The sequence below is a fragment of the Triticum urartu genome, chromosome 4A, assembly GCF_056163025.1.
Source record: "Triticum urartu cultivar PI428250 chromosome 4A, HENAU_Tu73, whole genome shotgun sequence".
Taxonomy (NCBI): domain Eukaryota; kingdom Viridiplantae; phylum Streptophyta; class Magnoliopsida; order Poales; family Poaceae; genus Triticum; species Triticum urartu.
Window position 1 is genome coordinate 581,601,913 of NC_141876.1, and position 20,862 is coordinate 581,622,774.

Consider the following 20,862-nt stretch of genomic DNA (forward strand, 5'->3'; position numbering starts at 1 on the left):
TAGCAACAGTAGCGAAGGAACCGCTCGATCGGTTTCAGTTAACAGCCATCGATCGATCGCTCGGGTTCAGTAACGTGTAGCCTGCAGTGCAATCACTCGGGTTCAGTTAGATCCCAACGCCTCGCTCGGGTTCAGTTAGAGCCCAACGCCTCGCACCCACGTGCGTGCGTGTACTAGAGAAACGCGCATCGCTCGGCCCCGACCACCCACCGTAACTGGGAACACTCCGATATTTTCCTCGCCCTCGCTTCTACCACGGTTTTTTCCGTCATGGACGGCCCAAAGAATGTCATGCAGCTGCGTCTCTGACCCGCCCAGGACGAATAGCCCATTTTCTGTCATGATTTTTTGTTATAGAAGTAGGACCCCACCACATCTATGATGATACCGTGTTTTGACACAATTATTGTCATAGAAGTGTCATAAGTATGACAGGAAAAAAATTCGTTCGGCCCAAAATGTCACGGATGTATCTTTTTTTTGTAGTGAAAGTTATGCATTGAAGAAGTGAGGGTCGACCTTGAGCACTCGTGTTCATGCTCACGGAAACAATGGATCTGAAATCTTGAATGAAAAAAAAAAGAATCCTCCCATGGCTAGTTAATTATTTGACTACTCAGTGTCCTTCACTTATATCTTTTTGGAGTAGTTTGTCATTTACTCACGTGCTTCACATATATCCTATGAGTAAATGGTTGAATGAATTGAATATCATAAATCTGAATTTATATATATTTCATATGCTTATACCATGGGTAGTAATGATTCACATAGAATAAGTATATGTAGTAAACTTATTGAAAGTTAGCAAACGTAGAATTGCTCACTTGAACAATTCATGAAAGAATATTCAAGGAAGAGAGATTTCACATATAAATATACTATCTTGGACATCTTTTGTAATTGTGAGCACTCATTAAAATATGACATGCTAAAAGGTTGATGTCGGACAAGGAAGACAACGTAATGGGTTATGATTTTATATATCCGAAATAAAGTACATTGTGTTGGATCATCCAACATGTTGAGCTTGCTTTTCTCCCTCATGCTAGCCAAATTCTTTGCACCAAGTAGAGATACTACTTGTGCTTCCAAACATTCCTTAAACCAGTTTTGCCATGAGAGTCCACCATACCTACCTATGGATTGAGTAAGATCTTTCAAGTAAGTTGTCATCGGTGCACGCAATAAAAATTGCCCTCTAAATATGTATGATCTATTAATGTGGAGAAAATAAGCTTTATACGATCTTGTGATGTGGAAGAAATAAAAGCGACGGGCTGCATAATAAATGTCCATATCACAAGTGGCAATATAAAGTGACGTTCTTTTGCATTAAGATTTTGTGCATCCAACCATAAAAGTGCATGACAACATCTGCTTCCCTCTGCGAAGGGCCTATCTTTTACTTTTATCTTCTACCCTTATGCAAGAGTCATGGTGATCTTCACCTTTCCTTTTTACATTTTATCCTTTGGCAAGAACATTGTGTTGGAAAGATCCTGATATATATATCCAATTGGATGTAAGTTACCATGAACTATTATTGTTGACATTACCCTTGAGGTAAAAGGTTGGGAGGCGAATCTATAAGCCCCTATCTTTTTCTGTGTCCGATTAAGACTTTGAACCCATAAATATCACGTGAGTGTTAGAAATTGTGAAAGATTATATGATAGTTGAGTATTGGGAGTTTGCTAAATCAAAGCTCTAACATAGACCCTTCCTGAAAATAAGATGAATTGCAATTGTTTGATGACTGAGAATATAGTTTGTTAGTTTCAAGAAAGTTTATGATCTATACTTTAACATGTGAATAGCTTGTTACTTGATCATGAAAAGCTTTATGAAAATGAGCCACTGTTATGATATATAATGATGCTAGAAAAAGTGATTGGAACTATCATTGATGAAACTTATGCAAGTGCTAGCATTCACACTTCATAAATTATTTCTTTTATCATTTACCTACTCGAGGACGAGAAGGAATTAAGCTTGGGGATGCTGATACGTCTCCAACGTATCTATAATTTATGAAGTATTCATGCTATTATATTATCAACCTTGGATGTTTTATATGCATTTATATGCTAATTTATATGATTTTTTGGAATAACCTATTAACCTAGAGTCCAGTGCCAGTTTCTGTTTTTTCCTTGTTTTAGAGTATCGCAGAAAAGGAAAACCAAACGGAGTCCAATTGACCTGAAACTAGACGGAGCTTATTTTTGGACTAGAAGAAGGCCATGGAGTAAAAGCGTTGGGCCAGAAGAGTCCCGGGCTGCCCACGAGGGTGGGAGGCGCAACCCCCCTGGGCATGCCCCCTATCTCTTTTACGCGGTCCAGTCTCCCGCACCCCGCTGTAATCCCTACTTAAACATGTTGCTTTATGCCACATATTATGCTCCAATGATGTACTGTCATCCTATGATGTTTTGAGTAGATATCCTTTGTCTTTGGGTTGATTGATGATCTAGATTGGTATGAGTTGTATGTTTTACTTTGGTGTTGTCTTAGGATGCCCTCCGTGTTGTGCAAGCATGAGAGATTCACGCTGTAGGGTGTTGCAATATGTCCATGGTTTTCTTACTGTCTGCGTTGCGTGAGTGACTGAAACACAAACACGGATAAGCGGGACATGGCATATGGAATAAAGAGGACTTGATACTTCAATTGTATGGTTGGGTTTTACCTTAATGATCTTTAGTAGTTGCGGATGCTTGCTAGAGTTCCAATCATAAGTGCATATGATCCAAGAAGAGAAAGTATGTTTGCTTATGCCTCTCCATCATATGAAACTGCAATAGTGATTACCGGTCTTGTTAACAATTGCCTAGGATAATTCCGCACACCGATCCACCATTATTCCACACTCGCTATTTATAATATTTAGTAATATATTCTAACTTTATGATAACAGCACCTACTTCCATATTTTAGCTCTCCGATATCATACAAAGTTATCCTCTTCATACCCACAACGTAGTTTTATTTCTCGTTTCTATTTGGAAGCAAACGTTCGGTGTACATAGAGTCGTATCAGTGGCAGATAGGGCTTGATAGAATATTGATCTTACCTTTAGCTCCTTGTAGGTTCGACACTCCATACTTATCACTTCCAGCTTTGGAAATTGCTACGGTGATTCCCTGCACTTGGGGATTATCAGTCACTGAGCTGAACGTGTGCAGATCACGGAGGTGCCGTACTTTCGGTACTAGGATCAGTCGATCATGAAGACGTATTACTACATCAACCGCGTTGTCATAACGCTTCCTCTTATGGTCTACGAGGGTACGTAGACAATACTCTCCCCTCTCGTTGCTATGCATCACCATGATCTTGCGTGTGCGTAGGAAATTTTTGAAATAACTGCGTTCCCCAACAGCATAAGCTGGACCGAAAATCATGGAATGCCGGCGAGGGGAGCCCCTTGGTCAAGACGTCGGTGAACTGCTTCTTGGTCGGGACGTGGAGAATGCGGAACTCGCCGAGGGCGACATTCTCACGGAGGACGTGGATGTCTAGATCGATGTGCTTCATACGTCGGTGGTGGACTGGATTGCCCGCCATGTACACCAATGAGATGTTGTCATAGAACACCACCGTGGCTTTGGGAAGTGGGACTCGTAGCTCGCCGAGGAGTTACCGGACCAGCAGCACTCAGTGCCTGCATTGGCAACGGCGTGGTATTCGGCCTCCGCGCTTGATCGCGAAACCGTGGCCTGGCGCTTGCTAGACTAGGACACGAGGGCGTCACCGAGGAACACCACATAGCCAGAGGTCGAGCGAAGGGTGTCCGGGCAGCCGACCCAATCGGCGTCGGAGTACGCCACGAGGTCGAGGTTGGAGGAGCGATGGAGCTGCAATCCAAGATCCGTCGTGCCGCGGAGATAGCGCAGGATGTGCTTGACCAGGGCAAGGTGGGCGGCATGCAGATTGTGCATGACGAGGCAGCATTGGTGCACGACGTAGGCGATGTCGGGGCACTTCATGGTCAGGTACTGGAGCGCGCCAACCATGTTGCGGTACTCCGAGGCATCCGAGACTGGCGCCCCGTCTGTGACGGACAGCTTTGAGTGCGTGTCGACAGGGGTGGACACAGCCTTGCAGTCGACCATGTAGCCACGCTGCGACAGGAAGAAGCCATCGACATTCCTGGTGACAGTGGTGCCCAAGAAGTAGTGAAGGGCACCCATGTCCTTCATAGAGAATTCCGTTGAGAGTTGCTGTTGGAGACAGCGAAGGAGAGATGTGGACGATGCGACCAGAATAATATAGTCGACATAGAGCAGCAGGTAATCCATCCTGCCATTGTTGTGTAGCACGAACAGGGATGGATCCGTGCGGGAGTCATGGAAGCCGAGCGTGCGGGCGAACACGACGAACCTGGCAAACCAGGCGCGTGGCGCCTACTTGAGGCTGTAGAGCAATCTATTGAGGAGGAAGACGTGGTCGGGGCGGGCCGCGTCAACGAAGCCAGCCGGCTGCTGGCAGTACACGCGCTCGATGAGGTGGCCGTGGAGGAACGCATTGTTCATGTCCATCTGGTGAATTGGCCACACGCGGGAGGCTGCCACGGTGAGCACAGCGCGGATTGTGGCCGCCTTGACGACCGACGAGAAGGTCTTGTCGAAGTGCACGCCTTGTCGCTGAGAGAAACCTCGCACCACCCATCTCGCCTTGTAACGCTCGAGCCCGACGTCGGCTTTGAACTTGTGCCAAAACAGCCACTTGCTGGTCACAATGTTAGCTCCAGGGGGTGAGGAATGAGGCTCCATGTTCGGTTCTGCATCAATGCCGAGAATTCATCCTGCATCGCAGTTAGCCAATTTGGATCATGTAGAGCAGCCCACACGGACTTGGGTACAGGAGAGATGGAAGTGGCAACATTGGCATGGAGATTTCAGTGGTACTTAGGGTTGGGGAAGAATTTACCTGCTCGGGCTCGCGTGACCATCTTGTGTGATGGAGCGAGGGGAGCCGGGTGGGTCGTTTTGGTGATCCGGAGAGGGTGGACTCGGGGGGTCGGGATCAGGTGGCGGGGAGGCAGGAGCGCCGGTGTGCGTGTGGGTGGGCGAGTTGGTAGCCATGGTAGGGTTTGGGGAAGCCGTCTGGACTATGGGGGCGCTCATGGTAGGGAGTGTGTTGTTGGCTGGTGACAACGTGGGGAATGAGTGGAGCGACGACGTGGTCGGTGAGGTCGACCACAGAGGCGGAGGCGCGCTCTGCTGTGTGTTGCTGAAAGGGGAAGGAGTTTTCGTCAAACATGACGTGTTGTGAGATGATGACACGGCCGGTCGTAGGTTTAAGCAACGGTAGCCTTTGTGATCTTGTGAATATCCGAGGAAGACACAAGGGACCGAGCGAGGCGCCAGGTTATGAGGTGTAATGGCGGTGATGTTGGGGAAGCACTGACACCCGAAGACTTACATGGCAGAGTAGTTGGGGTGTGCACCGTAGAGGAGGTAAAACAGTGTGTGTTGGTGACGGGGGCGGCACCGCCTTCGGTTCAGAAGGAACGTGGCGGTCTGGAGTGCTTCTGCCCAGTATGAGTAAGGCATGGAGGCATGAACGAGTAGAGCGCATGTGATGTCATTTAGTGTGCGGAGAGCGTGCTCAGCGCGCCTATTCTGTGGAGATGTGTAAGGGCATGACATACGCATAATGATGCCGAGGGAGGAGAAGAATTGACAGGCAGCAAAGCTTTCAAACTCCTGCCCGTTGTCTGTTTGGACCATCAGGTTGAAGTGAGTGCAGGCGAGGCGTACAAATGCACGGAGTGTCGGTAGAACATCTGATTTCTGTTTGAGAGGAAACGTCCACATGAAATGACTATAGTCATCAACCACGACTAAGTAACACTAAAAACTAGAAAAACTAAGCATGGGTGAGGTCCATACATCACAATGTACAAGCTGGAAAGGGAAATATGAGACATGATCTGAAGAACTGAAAGGTAAAAGATGACTTTTTTCCTAATTGACAGGCGGTGCAGATGTCTCCGTCGGAGCCAGGGGCGTGTATGGAGGCGTGGCAGAGGGTGGAGTCCAGCGCATCATCACCAAGGTAAACAAGGCGCCGGTGTCAGGTATCGCGCGTAACGGCAATGAAGGCGTGGGGTGCTTGGGACCGGTGTGATGGATGGAGAGGGTAGAGCTCGTCCGGTGAATCACAGCGAAGGATCTTCGCCTTCTTCTTCAATCCTTGAAAGAAAAACTAAAGTCATCAAATTCCACGTTAACTGGGTTGTCACGCATAAGAGTTTTAACGGAAATGATGTTTTTGATTAAGTGTGGAGAGACTAGGATGTTACGAAGAGATAGGTTTTGGGAGGAAGTGGGGATGGTGTGTTGACCTACGTCCGTGCCTGCAAGCGTGGATCCATTGGCAACTATGATATCAGGAGAAAAACTGGGGTAGGATGAAGTGAGAATACCAAAGATGAGGCCATGTGACACGTCGCACTAGAGTCGAGGTACCATTCACCACGGGAGCTCGACGACGTCTGCCCTTGCTACACGCTCATGGGGTTGAGAGCCTGGCCAGAGCATCCTGATCCCAAGCCTGCCGCGGCGCCGCGGGAGGTGCGCCGGCCGTAGACGGGGTGTGGAGGGACGTCCCCGTGCTGCTAGTGTGCTGGAGGAGCCGAGGCAGGCGGTGGGGGCACGCCGTACTGAGCTGCTACGCTGGTGAAGGGGGTCGGGCCACAAGGTTGTGGCCCAAGGATGCCCGCGCCGGGAGCATGGGGGCGCCAAGGCATGGACCAGGCATGGACCATGCTCGTCCATGGCGCCGGAGCAGGAGCAGATGGGCGTGGTGGAGGAGCAGCTCCGCCGTAGTGAGATGGCCCGCCCCTGCCGGAGGCCTTGCAATTCCCTTTGCCGCGGCTGCCACCACGGCCGCCCCCACCGGGGCGGTTGTTGTTGTCGCCAGCCCCGCCGGAGTCCGTGTTCGCTGGTGCGCGCACAGTGTGCAGGGCGATGTCATGGGGAGTTTCCTCGGCTTGGCGGCTCTTCTCGAGGAGGAGGAATGCACGACAGCACAGGAAGGTGGGGAAGGACGACTGCATGGTGAGTATGGGAACAGCATAGCGGAAACAGGGATTGAGACCGTGAATCATGTTGAGGACCTGGTCGCGACCGCGGACATGTTCGCCAAGGTCCGCCAGGCGGTCGTTGGCGCAGTCCTTGAGCCGGGCCAACTAGGAGAGGATGGAGGACGACCCCTGCTCAATGCGGCGAAACTCGGTGGTGAGCCGAACAAGCCGGTATGGTTTACTTTCCACAAGACAAAATATCTCCGAATTAACTGTAATGCATATGCTATCTAGTTACTACAAAATGATTTACTTTCAAACAGCAAGAGTAGAATAAACGAGCAACCGCCAATTGTTTCATAGAAGCTGATGCAACATGTGGGCTATAGTTATCCAAATTTCTCAAAGATGAAATGTTTCACAGATGATGGCCAACTTACAACAAGGTAACCATTCAGTTTACGTTCCATCATTAAGCTTACAGTCATTTTGTTCCAAAAAGCTCACCCTGCAGCATGCATTATAGAGTTTCCTCTGGCGCTATCTTGAGATCCAGGCAAGATTCGATACACACGGACGAAGGACAGAAAGATAAAGTTCAGACAGACAGACAATTCACCTAATGTAGCATTCAGTTCTACATGCAAAACCCTCCGAAACAGATCATATGGCAGCATGCAACATCAGGTTCAATGATCTCAGGTTCACTCCGGCCAGCCTGCGCTTTCTGAAACCATTTTATATCCAGTCATTATGAATTCTACTGATTTTCACAGCACATTGTACAGTTGACAGCAAGTCTCATGTGGAACAAAAACTGATAGTAAGCGCAGGCAGTAATATACACAAACTGTTGCATTACCTTCTTCACTTCTTTTCTTTGTGTTGACCCTTCCTCTCCTCCTCTTGCTTTTGTTTCGGAATTTGCTCTTTCAGATCTGAAGAACAAGCAAAGGAGGTACTGTTAACTTGCGGACAGCAATCTGATACAGTTCAGTCTTCAGTGAGCATTGCTTGTGAGAACATAATAGAAACAATTATCATCATAGCTATGTATGGACATGGAATACACAATCAAGTTGCCTTCGTAACACTGATAATGTTATGTATGTCTAGTACATGATCCACCGAGCAACAAATTAGGAGAATATCACCTTGATCTCTCAGCTAGGAAGTTTATCATTTAAATTAGGAATATATCTCTTAACTTGGGCCTTAAGCCAACTACGGATAAGATCCACAATTTGTTACTCAGCTCAGATTGTTAGGTCTACATAAAGAGGATCCCTGTGAGGAATAAAGCAAAGCAAGAATTAGAAGAAGAATTTAGAGGATCAAGACTTCAGGAAACTTCAAGGCTTTATAATAGGCCAGAAATCACGTGTAAGTTCTGTACCGTTAGTCCGTTATGTATTTGCAGATCTCAAGACTTCTCTGATAATCCTTGCTATCTACAGTAAAATCAGTTGTGGACTACAAGAGGATATTCTATCTGAGCTTGCCCCTGTAAGAACCTGTTGGTTATGCGTGAAGTACATACTAATGATATATTAATCTACATGACATCTGTAGGGAAGGCACCAATCTGCTTGAACTGTTAAACAAGGTAGCATCAGATGTGTTGGATGGAACTAACGGACGTCATCCATTGTGAGATAACTACATCATCAAAACCTTTGGATGCTTCAAAGTAATTTGTATACCTACTTAGGAAGAGGCAATTGCTTAAGAATCGATAAGTTCGACTTTACAATTACATGAAATGAGCCCCTCCAGCAAATAAAAAACAATATTTTCTTAATGTTTGGCCATATATCTAAATTGTTGTATAGATTTGACACAGAAAAAACATCCAATTTTATTTGTTTTAAAATAGTCTTTAATAATATATGTGGTCAGTGTTAGTTCACAACAGGGTTAAACATTCGTATGAGAGGAGAACATGGCCACGTGAAAGGAGAGCACTGATTTGGAGAGGAAAAGATGTATTACAGCTGGCCAGATAAGAGATGATTGGCAGGGACTTGCTTACCACTGTAGAAGACTTGATTTTGAAATGCATATCTAAAACAAATATGTAGTCTAATGCAGATGAATGGAAACTACTAACCCCAAAGGAAACAAATAGCCTAATGTGCAAGTAATGGACTTGCTGCTGGCAGTACTAATGGTAATCTTATACATGTTTTATAGTGGACAATGGGGTGTTACCAAGTCATGTCACATCAACAGCAATGATGATTTTTGTGCAGCTACAATGGTACCTCTTTTACTACAGACAGGTGTCCTCGGGACAAACTGCATAGACTGCTTAGACAGAATAAATGTCACGCGGTTTGCATATGGATTAGCTGCTTTAGGGCGTGAACTTCAAGTGTTGAAGGTCACTGAAGAACCTAAAATTGAACAGCATTCTCCTTCGGCCGATGATCTGATGGATTTCTATTAAAGGATGGGTGAGACATTAACCATCCAGTATGTAGGTTCTGCTGCTCACAGCAAGGTTAGCATCTTGTTATATCTGTCACTCCCGTCCCGAGTAACATAATCTGCATAACACAAATCTTGAAATGGCGCTTTTTTGAACTAAAACTTTGTATCCATACCCTGGAAGGTGTGCAGTTGTGTACTACTATTTTAATGTATTCTTTACAACCTTTGGAGTAGTTCTAATTTCCCCGAGTAGTTCTAAACTTCTAATTGCCGCATCGCTCTTCCCTTTTCTATCATTTGATATGTACATCTACTTTCCCCTCCCTGCTATTGTGTTCGGCTATTTAGCCACACATTTAAGTCAAATAAACATTAAGGCCACCTGTCACCTGAAGATAGGACTCTGAAAGAGCAGTTGCTAGCTACTATCAAGGGTCAGGTCTGTCATACTTGTGAATTTAGCAAAGGTCAGGCGTACCAGGACAGTTGATACCAAATATCAAACGTTTGCTCTAACAGGTCTTCCTATGATAAAATGAACTTCCTAAATCAATTGGTACATGCAGCTTTGCTCTTTGGAAACAAGTTTACCAGTAGAGGTTGTTAACAGGGCGAGCACATCTGCCACCCAAGCACCTTGAGTGTATTTTCTGAAAATGTAAAGCTTGAGTGTTTATATCTGAAATTTTTGTGACCAAAATAGTAGGCATTTCTTACTGATTATAGTTTTTGACAAAAGGCCGATAGTTGAGTTTTATTTTAAGTGTTTGCTGTTGTAATCTTGAATATCTTTATTTCAGAATGATTTGTTGGTAGGCAGTCAATTCAGTAGTCAACACAAATCCAACTTGGTATTTTGAATGCTCAGTGTAAATCTTCCATTGTAAGGGAAACTCTAACCGTTCTACTCCACTAAGCTTTGCTCGGACCTAGCCGAACTCCTTAATTTAATGGAGTAAAAATCAAATTTGCAAAGTTCAACCTAGTCTCAACCGAAATTTGTATACCTTCAACCTAGCCGAACACATTGTCTTGACAATCAAAATTTAAACTTAAACCCTAAACTAAACTACTATTCATCATCATCGCCATGGTAGAGGTCGATCCAATCACCGCCCATTGGGTTCAGGCCGGTGCCTTCATCGCGGAGCCGGTGAAGATGCACCGCCCCTCCTCAACGTCGAACTCCTTCTCCTCCTTGCCGCCGCCATCGCCGCCTTGCTCCTCGTCGTCGGAGATGACGATGAACTCACCATTGACCGCCCGCTCGGCCTACACGAGCTCGGGGTACTGGCAGCGGAGGTCCGCTATGTACTCCTCAGCGGCAGCCTCTACTGTGATGAGCTCCCACGCCTCCGAGTCCTCCTGAGACGTCGCCGCATCCACCACCCCCGGCTGTGGTGGGACGAGGTAGGCGAGCGATGTCCCCCATGGGAATTTGAGCCGAGCCTTCACGTCGGGGAACCGCACCTGCCATCGTTCATATTCCATGGCGGCGAGCTCCGCCATGTGTAATGACCCGATCGACTTCCTCTTGTGGGTCTCCCGGTCAGTGATCTCACCACCCACGTCCCACACGCTCGCCGGTGGACGCCAAGGTATTTCCTCTATGGTTGCCACGATGGAGTGAGGTCGGGGAAGTCAGTGATGCGGCGGGCGGAGGCGGCATCGGCGGGGAGGTGGCAGCTTGAGGACGTGCCACTTGAAGACGAAACACAGGTATGGTGGCACGGATCTGCATTGCAGATCGGGAGCGAGAAGTGGCGGCAATGGGATCCGGCCATTGGGAGGATGGGGCATCGGGGAACAGCGGGGAGAGTCGCCGACGGTAGGGATTGGGGAGGAGAAGAGGCAGAGGAGGCGGGGATGAAGAGGAGAAATGGCGTATTTTTACTCGGCCGCTGAGCGGTGGAGTAAAAATAGGGGCGGCCAAGGCGGCTCATGATAATTTATCCTCCACCATGGAGTATTGCGGATCGGCTTGGTCCCGGTTAGAGGAGGAAAACCGGATTTTTACTCCTCTAACAGGTTATTGGGGATCGGTTAGAGTTGCCCTAACAGGCCACAGATCTTCTGTGAGCAAAGAGGGCAGTGGAAGGCAGCAACCCAATCCTAGGAGTTCCTTTGAATTCTTCATCGTTACTACAATAATGGCTACACAGATCCTGAGAAGCAGGATGCTATAAATGTGTGAGCTTCTTCATGTCTGCAAAAATCACGCTCACAAAACCAATCGAAAAAAGCCGACATAGGTCTAATATTATTTCACACAAGATTTATGTGTGGTGTTTTCTTAAAACGCAGGTTCTTGGGTCATTTCCAGCCTCAACAAGGCGGACCTCCTCGGTGGAAGTTGGACTCGGATCAGCATTACAATAACGGCCGTCAACGAACTTTAAGTGAAGAAACTGGAAGGTGCTGCTCTTTCATTAACAGCAACATTGCTTGATGAGCTGCTGTCCAACATATTCTGTACACAATTAGCTTTTACTTGAACACTGCTCTTGACTTCAATCAGACAATATATCAATGTAGCATTTTTTTTATAAAGGGTGGTTTAATTATTACTTAAAAGGTTTAAGCACTACACCCGGCACATTATTTCAAAGTAGAAATTGTTAAATATAGTAACTTGATCCATTCCCTCATTCCATGGGCTGAAGGCCAATATGTGTCCCTACAACAATACAACTGCCTCTAACAAAAATGTCATTGTGGTTCTCACTTCTTGGTCCATGTATTATTTCTCAAAAAGTTGTCACCAATCAATAAATACCCCCTAACCCTAGCACACAACAGATAACCATTGGATATTCACATTGTTGCATAAATTTGTAGCACATGATTGCTAAAAAAGTAACTTTCGCGGCAAACCTACCCAGTACAAGTACACGACTTAGTTAACTGCAAGAAAAAAAATGAAGTGACCAATGGCAAGACAAATGAAAATGGCTAGATAAGTAGTATATATGTACTGTATAACTTATAATTACAAGGAAAGAAGCTGACATAAGGCATGCATGTTGAAATTATTATGTAACTAATAAAACAAGCATATTATAAATCCTATTGACTTCTGCAATGTCGCCTACTATCTATATTACAAATTTGAATAACAACCACTAGTAAAAAAATTAAATGGTCCCCTACAGAATGATTGTGTGATTGATCAAGAGATAGATTCTATTGAGTTCCATCTTCCAAGTCCAAACACACATGCAGGAGTCCATGGCCATCATTGTATGTGGGTAATATAACTGTCTAGAGTGAATTGCAATGCCACGTTAAAAGTGTGGATTCAGTAATTCAACAAAATCTTTGAGAAATCATTTCATACAGGTGAAATAACTACATGCTCTATGGGGCTTATGAATGATGCGGCCTGAGTTTCCTGTTTCTTTTGCATTGCTTTGCGTTGACGAGTTTCTCTTTGCTTATTCGGTAAGAGGTAGGACGACCAACCGGACGCACTACACGACAAAATGCTTTGGTTGGCACTGACTGTTCCAATTTGTGGTTGTCCATGGGTTCGCTGTTCACGTTGTGAGTGGCGCCATAGCCCGTTCTTAAATGTTTTCTCATACCACATGGCAAAATGCTTTGGCTGGATTTGGCTGCCTAGTTTTAATTTCCTATCTGTGGCAGTCCAAGCGTTCGTTGTTCACGTTGTGGGTGGCGCCACAGCCCGACCGGAACGTTTTTTCCATATAGTTAGTCGGGTTCTCGGGGATTAGAGCTCATGATGTGATGGTTCTTAGTTGACCATATACCATGCCAGCGAGCCCGCTTAATATGTCTCCCAAAGTAGAGATACATATCTTCAGCTCCTGCATGCCTCAGGCACAAGGAACGAATAACAAATGCCCATCAATAACCACATTCAATCAGATCGGCCAATAATTTCAACCAAAAAGGAAAAGTATAAACCCATAAGAAAATACCAGATTCTATCAAAACAAACAGGCGCAACGAAGGCTCATGACACCTTCTAGGTTTATACAAAGCCTAGAGAACAATGCAAACCTCAGCAGAAATAATGCAGTTCACAACATAATGTTGTAGCCCCGGCATGAACAATGGTCTTTTTTAAGGGACAATGAGATAAAGTGCATTATTTAGACTCACCTTTCTCCGAAGGTGAAGCGCCCTCAACATTGCTGCATAAGATCATCGAGCTACCATCATCATCTATGTTGGTTGTACCCTTCACCAATTCTTCATTTGGTGAACTCTTGGGAACATCGCCCAAAGAATCTTTGGATAGCAAGGCACATCCATGTGTGTTGAGTGCGCTAGAACCCTCTGGAGCACCTTCTCCTTGACATGGAACCCTTCGTGAAAACAAAGGCATAATTTTTCAGTATATAGTTGTTAAGGTTATAAATGAAAAAAGGCAATGAAACTTTTGTAGCGCAACTAAAATTATCTCGTCATCCATTTTAATGACCTCGGGTGCTAACTATTTTCTGTTGAGTTCCGTTTCTAAGAACCAGCTAGTGTTTGCACATACTATGAAGTACAATTATAGGGAGACATACAAATAAACAACACGTCGATGTGGTATTTACAATAACTCTTCTCAAATAGGATAACACGTACCAGTCCAATAATTGCAGTTTGATTAAATGCTCTTCACAATACGCATATCATGACAAAAGATGCCAGGTAATAACTCTCGTGTATTCCTATCACTGAACCCCTCAAACACAAAACACACAGTCGGGCTCACGGACGAACGAAAGAAAGGTAAACACGGCTTGCCAACCACCTCGTCGTAGAACAAGTTATGCCGATCTTAACTCATGTCGCAAACCACATAACTCAAAGGGCCCAAAGCAACTAAGGACACATGGAAACCAACAAGTGATCCTAAAAAATACTTTCAACAATGTCACCAATAGAAATGTTTGAGCATAGCTCAAAATAGGTGTGGCGTTGCAGAGTAGAGCTAGCTCACCCGGTATTGAGGTCATGGCTGAGACGTTCAAAGGTGTCGACAAAGCACCACTCCTTCATAGTATTGGACCCCTTGTCAAGCAGTTGATGTGCCTCATCTTCTGTTTTCACCTCCTCTCCCCCCTCCACATCACCTACCTCCTGACTAGGGATCGACGATAGCAGATCCTGGTATTCGCCACGGTCCACAAGAGTGTAGAAGCTGACAATTGGAATCAAATTACAGGAGCGACGATTATGACACACCTTCTTCACCCGGTCCGACTGTAGCTCGATTGTGAAGAGCCCAGAAAACGTGTTAGCGAAAATGACATTCGCTCCCTCGGCAAACCCCAACACGATCAGTCTAGTTTCTGCATTCACCCGAGTACCTTTTGGGAGCAAATTATGCAAGTCGATTACCCGGTTCAGTACCCATCGTGCATCAGTGCGGTCACTCACCTCCCTTGTCCACAGTTTGAGACGCACATCCAGTTCTTCACAAAGACCCAGTCCACCGTCCTCTGACACCATGAGAGTAAATCTCTCTGCATTGCTACCAGACTCGTGGTTTGGTGCGTCAAACTCAGTCAAGCCATGCCTTGCTAAATCGCACTCCAGGATCGACCCACCGTCGGACAAGAAGTAGAGTAGGGATCTCCCAATGAGCAAGCCGCTGGAAGAATTTTCAAAGCTTATCATGAACTCGCTGCGCATCGAGATCAGTTGGCCCCAGGTTCCATGCTCCGACGAGTATACGCGCACCGATGTGGCATACTTCTCGTCGTCAGCATCTTCGTCCTCGATGCAGAAGACGAAGGCCACGCCGAAAGGGCCCCCGAGGCAGTCGCGGTGGTCGCACCCATCGGCCGCGCAGAAGACGGCATAGCCCGGCGAGAAGATCTCGAACGCCGGGGGCAGCGCTAGGCGCTGCTGGGCGCCCGTGATTGGCTCCCACACGAGGAGCTCCCAGGAGTCCTTGGAGCGGAAGAGGGCGCGGCCATGGCGGCAGTCGATGGCCCGCCAGGAGCGCCAGTCCGGCGCGGCCAGGGAGAAGGAGGGGGCGGCGGTGGGGACGAAGTGGGGGATGCGCTCGTCGTCCCAGTCGTGGAGGAAGCCGAGCACGGGGGCTGCCCCGTGGTGCTTGTGGAGGCGACGTCGGAATCCAGGGCGGGAGGCGGTGTGGCTCCAGGCCTTGCAGATGAGGGAGGCACGGAGGAGGCAGGCCGGGTCGTCGGGCGGGAGGCGGAAAAGGATCTCTTCGATGAGCTCGTTGGGGAGCGCCGGCGGCGAGGCGCACACGGTGGTTGCTAGGCGGCGCGATAGAGCTGCTCCCATGGTACTTGCTAGGTCTGGATCGGTGTTTGAGTGTGTTGTCTTGTGGGGAATGGTGGAATCGACGACATTGGAGATTTTGGATCCACACCGTAAATTGCCGTTACTAAAAACGCGAAAGATAAAAAAAAACGAAAGAAAGGAAGTTTGTTTTCTACTCCCTTGTCCTAAATATAAGTCTTTTTAGACATTCCACTACAAACTACATACGGACGTATATAGACATATTTAAAGTGTAGATTCACTTATTTTGCTTCGTATGTAGTTTATAGTGAAATCTCTAAAAAAAACTTATATTTAGAAATGGAGAGACTATTTTGCACAAAATTCGCTTCTTCTTTTCTTGAGAAAGGAAACACCTGCCTTATTATTACTTATTTTGCCACAATACAAGAAGGAAAAATACTAAACCAAGTTTTACATTTTTATCTTTATCTTTACCTAATATTAAAGGACGAAGACTTTTTTAGATCTGCATACATTTAGTCTGGATCGATCTATTTTTCTTAATAGGTTCGCTAGCGTGGTTCGCGTTTGTTTCATCCGTAGTCCGCTAGGATTAGGTTTCGCCTACTGTTTGTTAGGCCGGACCGAATTATTCAGGCCTCTCGGCAGGCACAACGAAGTCTGGTGGAGACCACTAGCTAGGCCCAATACAATTATTCTAGCCTGCCAACCCATCGAAATCTGACATGCTGTTTCTACTCCAAAGAAAATCATATATCTGCCCTTTTTGTGTCTGTGTGCAAATCCTCGATCGTACATGATCACAAAACGAATTCCATACCATCACGGTCACGCCCCTATTCTCGTTTGGTCTCTTCCCTGAGCACACATGAGAGCTCCCCAGGCAATGAGGGGAATAAGCGGTCAAAGTGCCAATGCACGGCATGCAAGCTCGGCCGCGGGTGTGCTCGTGCACCATGATACAAGCAGTGGCTACAAGCCCAAGGCCAGTGGCCGGCGTATCCCGTTCGGCGTGGTCACAATCGACGAGCACGGCGGCGGGTGTGCTCGTGCACCTCGCTACAAGGCCAACGGCCGGCGTACCCTGTTCAGCGTGGTCGCAATCGACGATCTGCACCTTCTCTTGGAAGAGCCCATCGAGGAGCAGAATCCGTGATGGCGAGGTGGCGCTAACTCCCACGCCAAACTCCGGCGCGCTCCTCCTGGACCAGACCCAACCCCCGCACCACCAGCCCCACCTCCTATCTACTCGACGACGGTTAACATTTGAGGAAGCATAGGCTTTCCTACACCCCTTATCAAGCCATTCATTTCTGCATGATCTGTGCAAGTACATTTGTTTTTTTTGTTTCTCTTAAATAGAACAAGATATGAACTTCAAACTTTACAGGACAACAAAACATTCTTACTACAATGTGGGGGGAAAACTTTCAGATTTTTTCGTGAATCATATATAGTAAATATTATTATTATTTTACTAAAAAAATCTCATTTTGTATATTTATGTCGACGAAAAATCTGAAAGTTTTTTCCCAAATTGTAGTAAGAATGTTTTGTTGTCTTGGAAAGTCTGGAGTTGATATGTTGTTTTGTTTTGACGAAACAAAAAAGAAAAAATTTCATGTAGTAATCTAGTTGTGTAGCACAAATCTCAAAGCGAGGGTATAGATAAGAGGTGTCTGAAAGCCCATGCTTCATAAATCCATGTTCACTTGACGACGCCCGACACAGCCCGCCCTCCTCTCTGAGTTTCGGCTTCTCTCTGACCTCAGGCCTATGCTGCACGACACTCCCCCCTATGCCATTGCAACTTCCAGCTGCGACGTCTATCACCCTCTCTAGATTCAGCGGCCACCCTGCACGGCTGCACGGCAACTGTTCGGAAAGTTGACATAACAGACAAGAGGTAATTTTTTTTCGGTAGTGTTCGATCCACCATTAATGTGAAAGTCTTCATTGATATACTACTCATGTTTTGTACATTCTGATTGATTATATTAGCCTAGAGAATGGAGAGAAAGTGGAGCAGATGTTGACTGCAGAATGCTGAACCATTGAAGCGGCAGGAAGACGAGTGTATCTTGCAAGACGAGATCCTCGCCATCATCCTGCGCCTCGGCGCCCAGTACGACCACATCCTCGAGTGCCTCCGCCTCGCTGATCCGGTGCCAGCAACTGTCATCTTCCCAAAATTTAGATGGAAATTTGGATGTTCTTAATATTTTTCTTCTAAAGTTTGGATGGAATTTAAAATATACTTTGTATTGTTGTTTTTTAGGTCTTACACATCTCGCGTACCCAGGGCCATCCACACACGTCTTGAACATTCATTAGATGTTTATCGGCTAGCTGGGGAGGCCATGAACAATCTTAAGAAAAACAGGTTTGTACCATTAAACACATGCTCCCAAAATGCTATACATGTTATCCTCTTTGTTCTTTTGGTAATCTACTTCATCACTGACTCAATTGTTGGTTCAACCAGTCTTTGTGGATTCAATTCTTGATATTGGCGAATATTTTTCTAACCGGCAGGTGCATGTGCTAAGTTACTAGGCGACACTGACAGTACAAAAGCGAGTATGTTTGAGCTAAGGGCACGAGCTAGGGGGGAGTACCACCTGGCTGCCCAGCAGTTCACCTAGACAAAAATAATTAAGGCAACTGTCCAATTCCACTTTCACCCAATGGAGGCTGTGGTTTAGTTTTCAGGTTTGGCAGCCTATTTTCTCTACGGCAATATAGAACAGATATATAAGGCTGCTTAGTTGCTGAGTATTTTTGCAATATAGATCTAGAGCGGATATAGACCGTGTGAGGTTGCTCTGTATAATTGTGTATTAGAAGATCTTATTTTCAATAACTTTGGTTGACCGGTTTAGTTGGTTGTCATGCAGGACTATGTTGAACTCTTTTGTGTGTTAATGCTTCAACAATACTTCTCGCTCACTCTCAGTTGAAAGAGATAAGGAGCCATTTTTTCAAAAGAAATCATCAGATATATTTCATTTCAGAATAAAGTTACTCACATGGATAATCCGAGCCATACTTAATTCTGCCTTCTCTAGCCTTCGTTTATGTATGAATAGCCTGAACACCTCTATATTAATAGTTTTGAAAGGAGAAAAATAGATAAGTGCATACTGTTTCAATTAAGATAAAAGCAGTTTGAAGTGCATATCATCTTTGAGCCAAAATGTGAAATTGGATGATAAGAATACAGAAGCTAGACCATTTGAACTCTAGGGATTAGAGATGCTAGACCATTGCAGTTTTCCTAAGGAAAATAATCTCAATAATAACATGTAATACTTCCATGTGTATATTATTTATTAATAATGAAATTTGAATTTTTTTGGGGGCGGTCCAGGAAGTTGTTTCGTTGCATTCTACACGAAGTTGAATTTTCATCAGTTGCATTCTACCTATATTGATTAGCCAATCTTATGAAATTCCAGAACTCATCGAAGACAAACAATTCTGGACCCTCTATTTGGTAGGTACTATTTTAACACTCGTAATGTATACATAAAACAACACATGTTACGTGGGAACTCTAATTAGCATGCTGCCTATTAGTCCTATTTAATTCCCCGCTTCCTTTTCCCTTAGACTTTTTGTTTTTTTTAGAAAAGGAGGATGACCCCCGGCCTCTGCATCTGGGAGATGCATACGGCCACTTTATTAATTATTCTCACAAGACCTTACAAAGTAATACAACAGTAAGACTAAAGCCGCCGTCTAAGCACCTCTATCCAACTGATGAAGGGGCGCAGATAGCCTCGGCCTAATACCAAACAGATATCGCAGCCAAACCTAACATCTAAGACCTGAGAACCCATCCAGGACGCCTGCCGGGCATGGGTCTCACCGGTCCGGCGTGCACTCAAATGCCGCCGCCGCCAACTGCCACCGCTCCATCTTCAGAACTGTACTGATGCATCAACCTTGCTCGGTCTAGCTATCGTCGACGCCCTTAGACTTTTTGTACCAATGGTTCTCATCATAGGATGTTGTTTGGTCCGGATGTTGATAGATATTCTGACAGTATTCACAGTTCTTCTGCTAGATGTGCCAAATCTAATTATTGCTCTATCGATTCAGTTTTTCCTTGAGTTATTACCTTACAACTAAGCTTAGTAGAGATGACCTGTTAAAAGAGACAGTGTGTTTTAACACTTATTTATTTCAGTTGAATAGTTTTTTTATTGTTTTGAATAGTGTGAATTGCTTTCATTGCATCATACTTCTGGATAAAAGGACGTACCTTTTGGATACCTTCTTAACCAACTTATGTTCCATTCTACATTTATATCATGCAAAAGAAAAGCCAATATGGTTGTTTTAAGCAGGTATGAGTGCTTACACTTTTTTCTACCCGTTGCAACGCATGAGCCCTTTTGCTAGTAAACTAAAAAGGCCGCCCTCCCTAGCTAAAATATGAGCAACTTTGTTGGCTTCTCGTCGTGTCCATGTCACTCGAAAATCACCAATGTCAGCCATCAAATCCTTGTTCTCCTGGATGGGAGATCGAAACATGGACGGATCAAGCTGTTCCAAACAGAGAGCACGAGCAAATCCTTGGTTGTCAGTTTCAATCACTGCTCTCGTGAGGCCAAGTTTAGACGCCATTTGTACTCCCCTTCGGCAAGCAACTAACTCCACATGCTCAGCAGAAGAAACGTTGTTGAAAGCATAACATTGAACAGCCCTGAATGTGTTTCTATAGTCTCGCAAAACCACTCTAGCCCCACCTCCCGACCCATTGTTCTTCAGAGATCCATCTACATTTATTTTAATCCAACTCTCTTTTGGTGGCTCCCATCGGACATCCTTCTGCACTGCCGGGGCAGTCCCCTTTGATCCATTAACTTCAAGCCACTCATCCAGGAGTGTAAATACACGCCCGGCCAATTCATAAAAATTGTCAAAATTTCTACTTTCTCTTGCTGCATTACGGACCAGCCACATGTGATATAGGGTCATTATCATCACCGCATACTTGGATTCTTTGTTTTTGCACAACCAATTTAACAACGAGCAACAAAGTTGTTGTTGATTCTCCATGAACACAGGTGGACAGAATATCGAATTGATACCCCTCCTCTCATGCAGTAACTTCCAGTAGTGCTTAGGATACGGACATCTCCAAAAG

The 20,862-nt window shown here is 45.6% G+C and overlaps 1 protein-coding gene and 1 pseudogene across 1 annotated transcript; one reads left to right on the forward strand and one right to left on the reverse strand.

The window, feature by feature from the left end:
- Positions 1-7,904: 7,904 nt before the first annotated feature.
- Positions 7,905-15,749, reverse strand: LOC147976811 (uncharacterized). Its single transcript, XM_087519855.1, has 3 exons — positions 14,428-15,749; positions 13,596-13,801; positions 7,905-7,975 (listed from the first exon to the last, which is right to left on the reverse strand). The coding sequence occupies exons 1-3, from the start codon at positions 15,741-15,743 to the stop codon at positions 7,905-7,907; spliced, it is 1,593 nt and encodes a 530-aa protein (XP_087375981.1). The 5' UTR covers positions 15,744-15,749.
- LOC125554911 (phosphoinositide phosphatase SAC2-like) lies at positions 8,099-11,919 on the forward strand (annotated as a pseudogene).
- Positions 15,750-20,862: the final 5,113 nt, after the last annotated feature.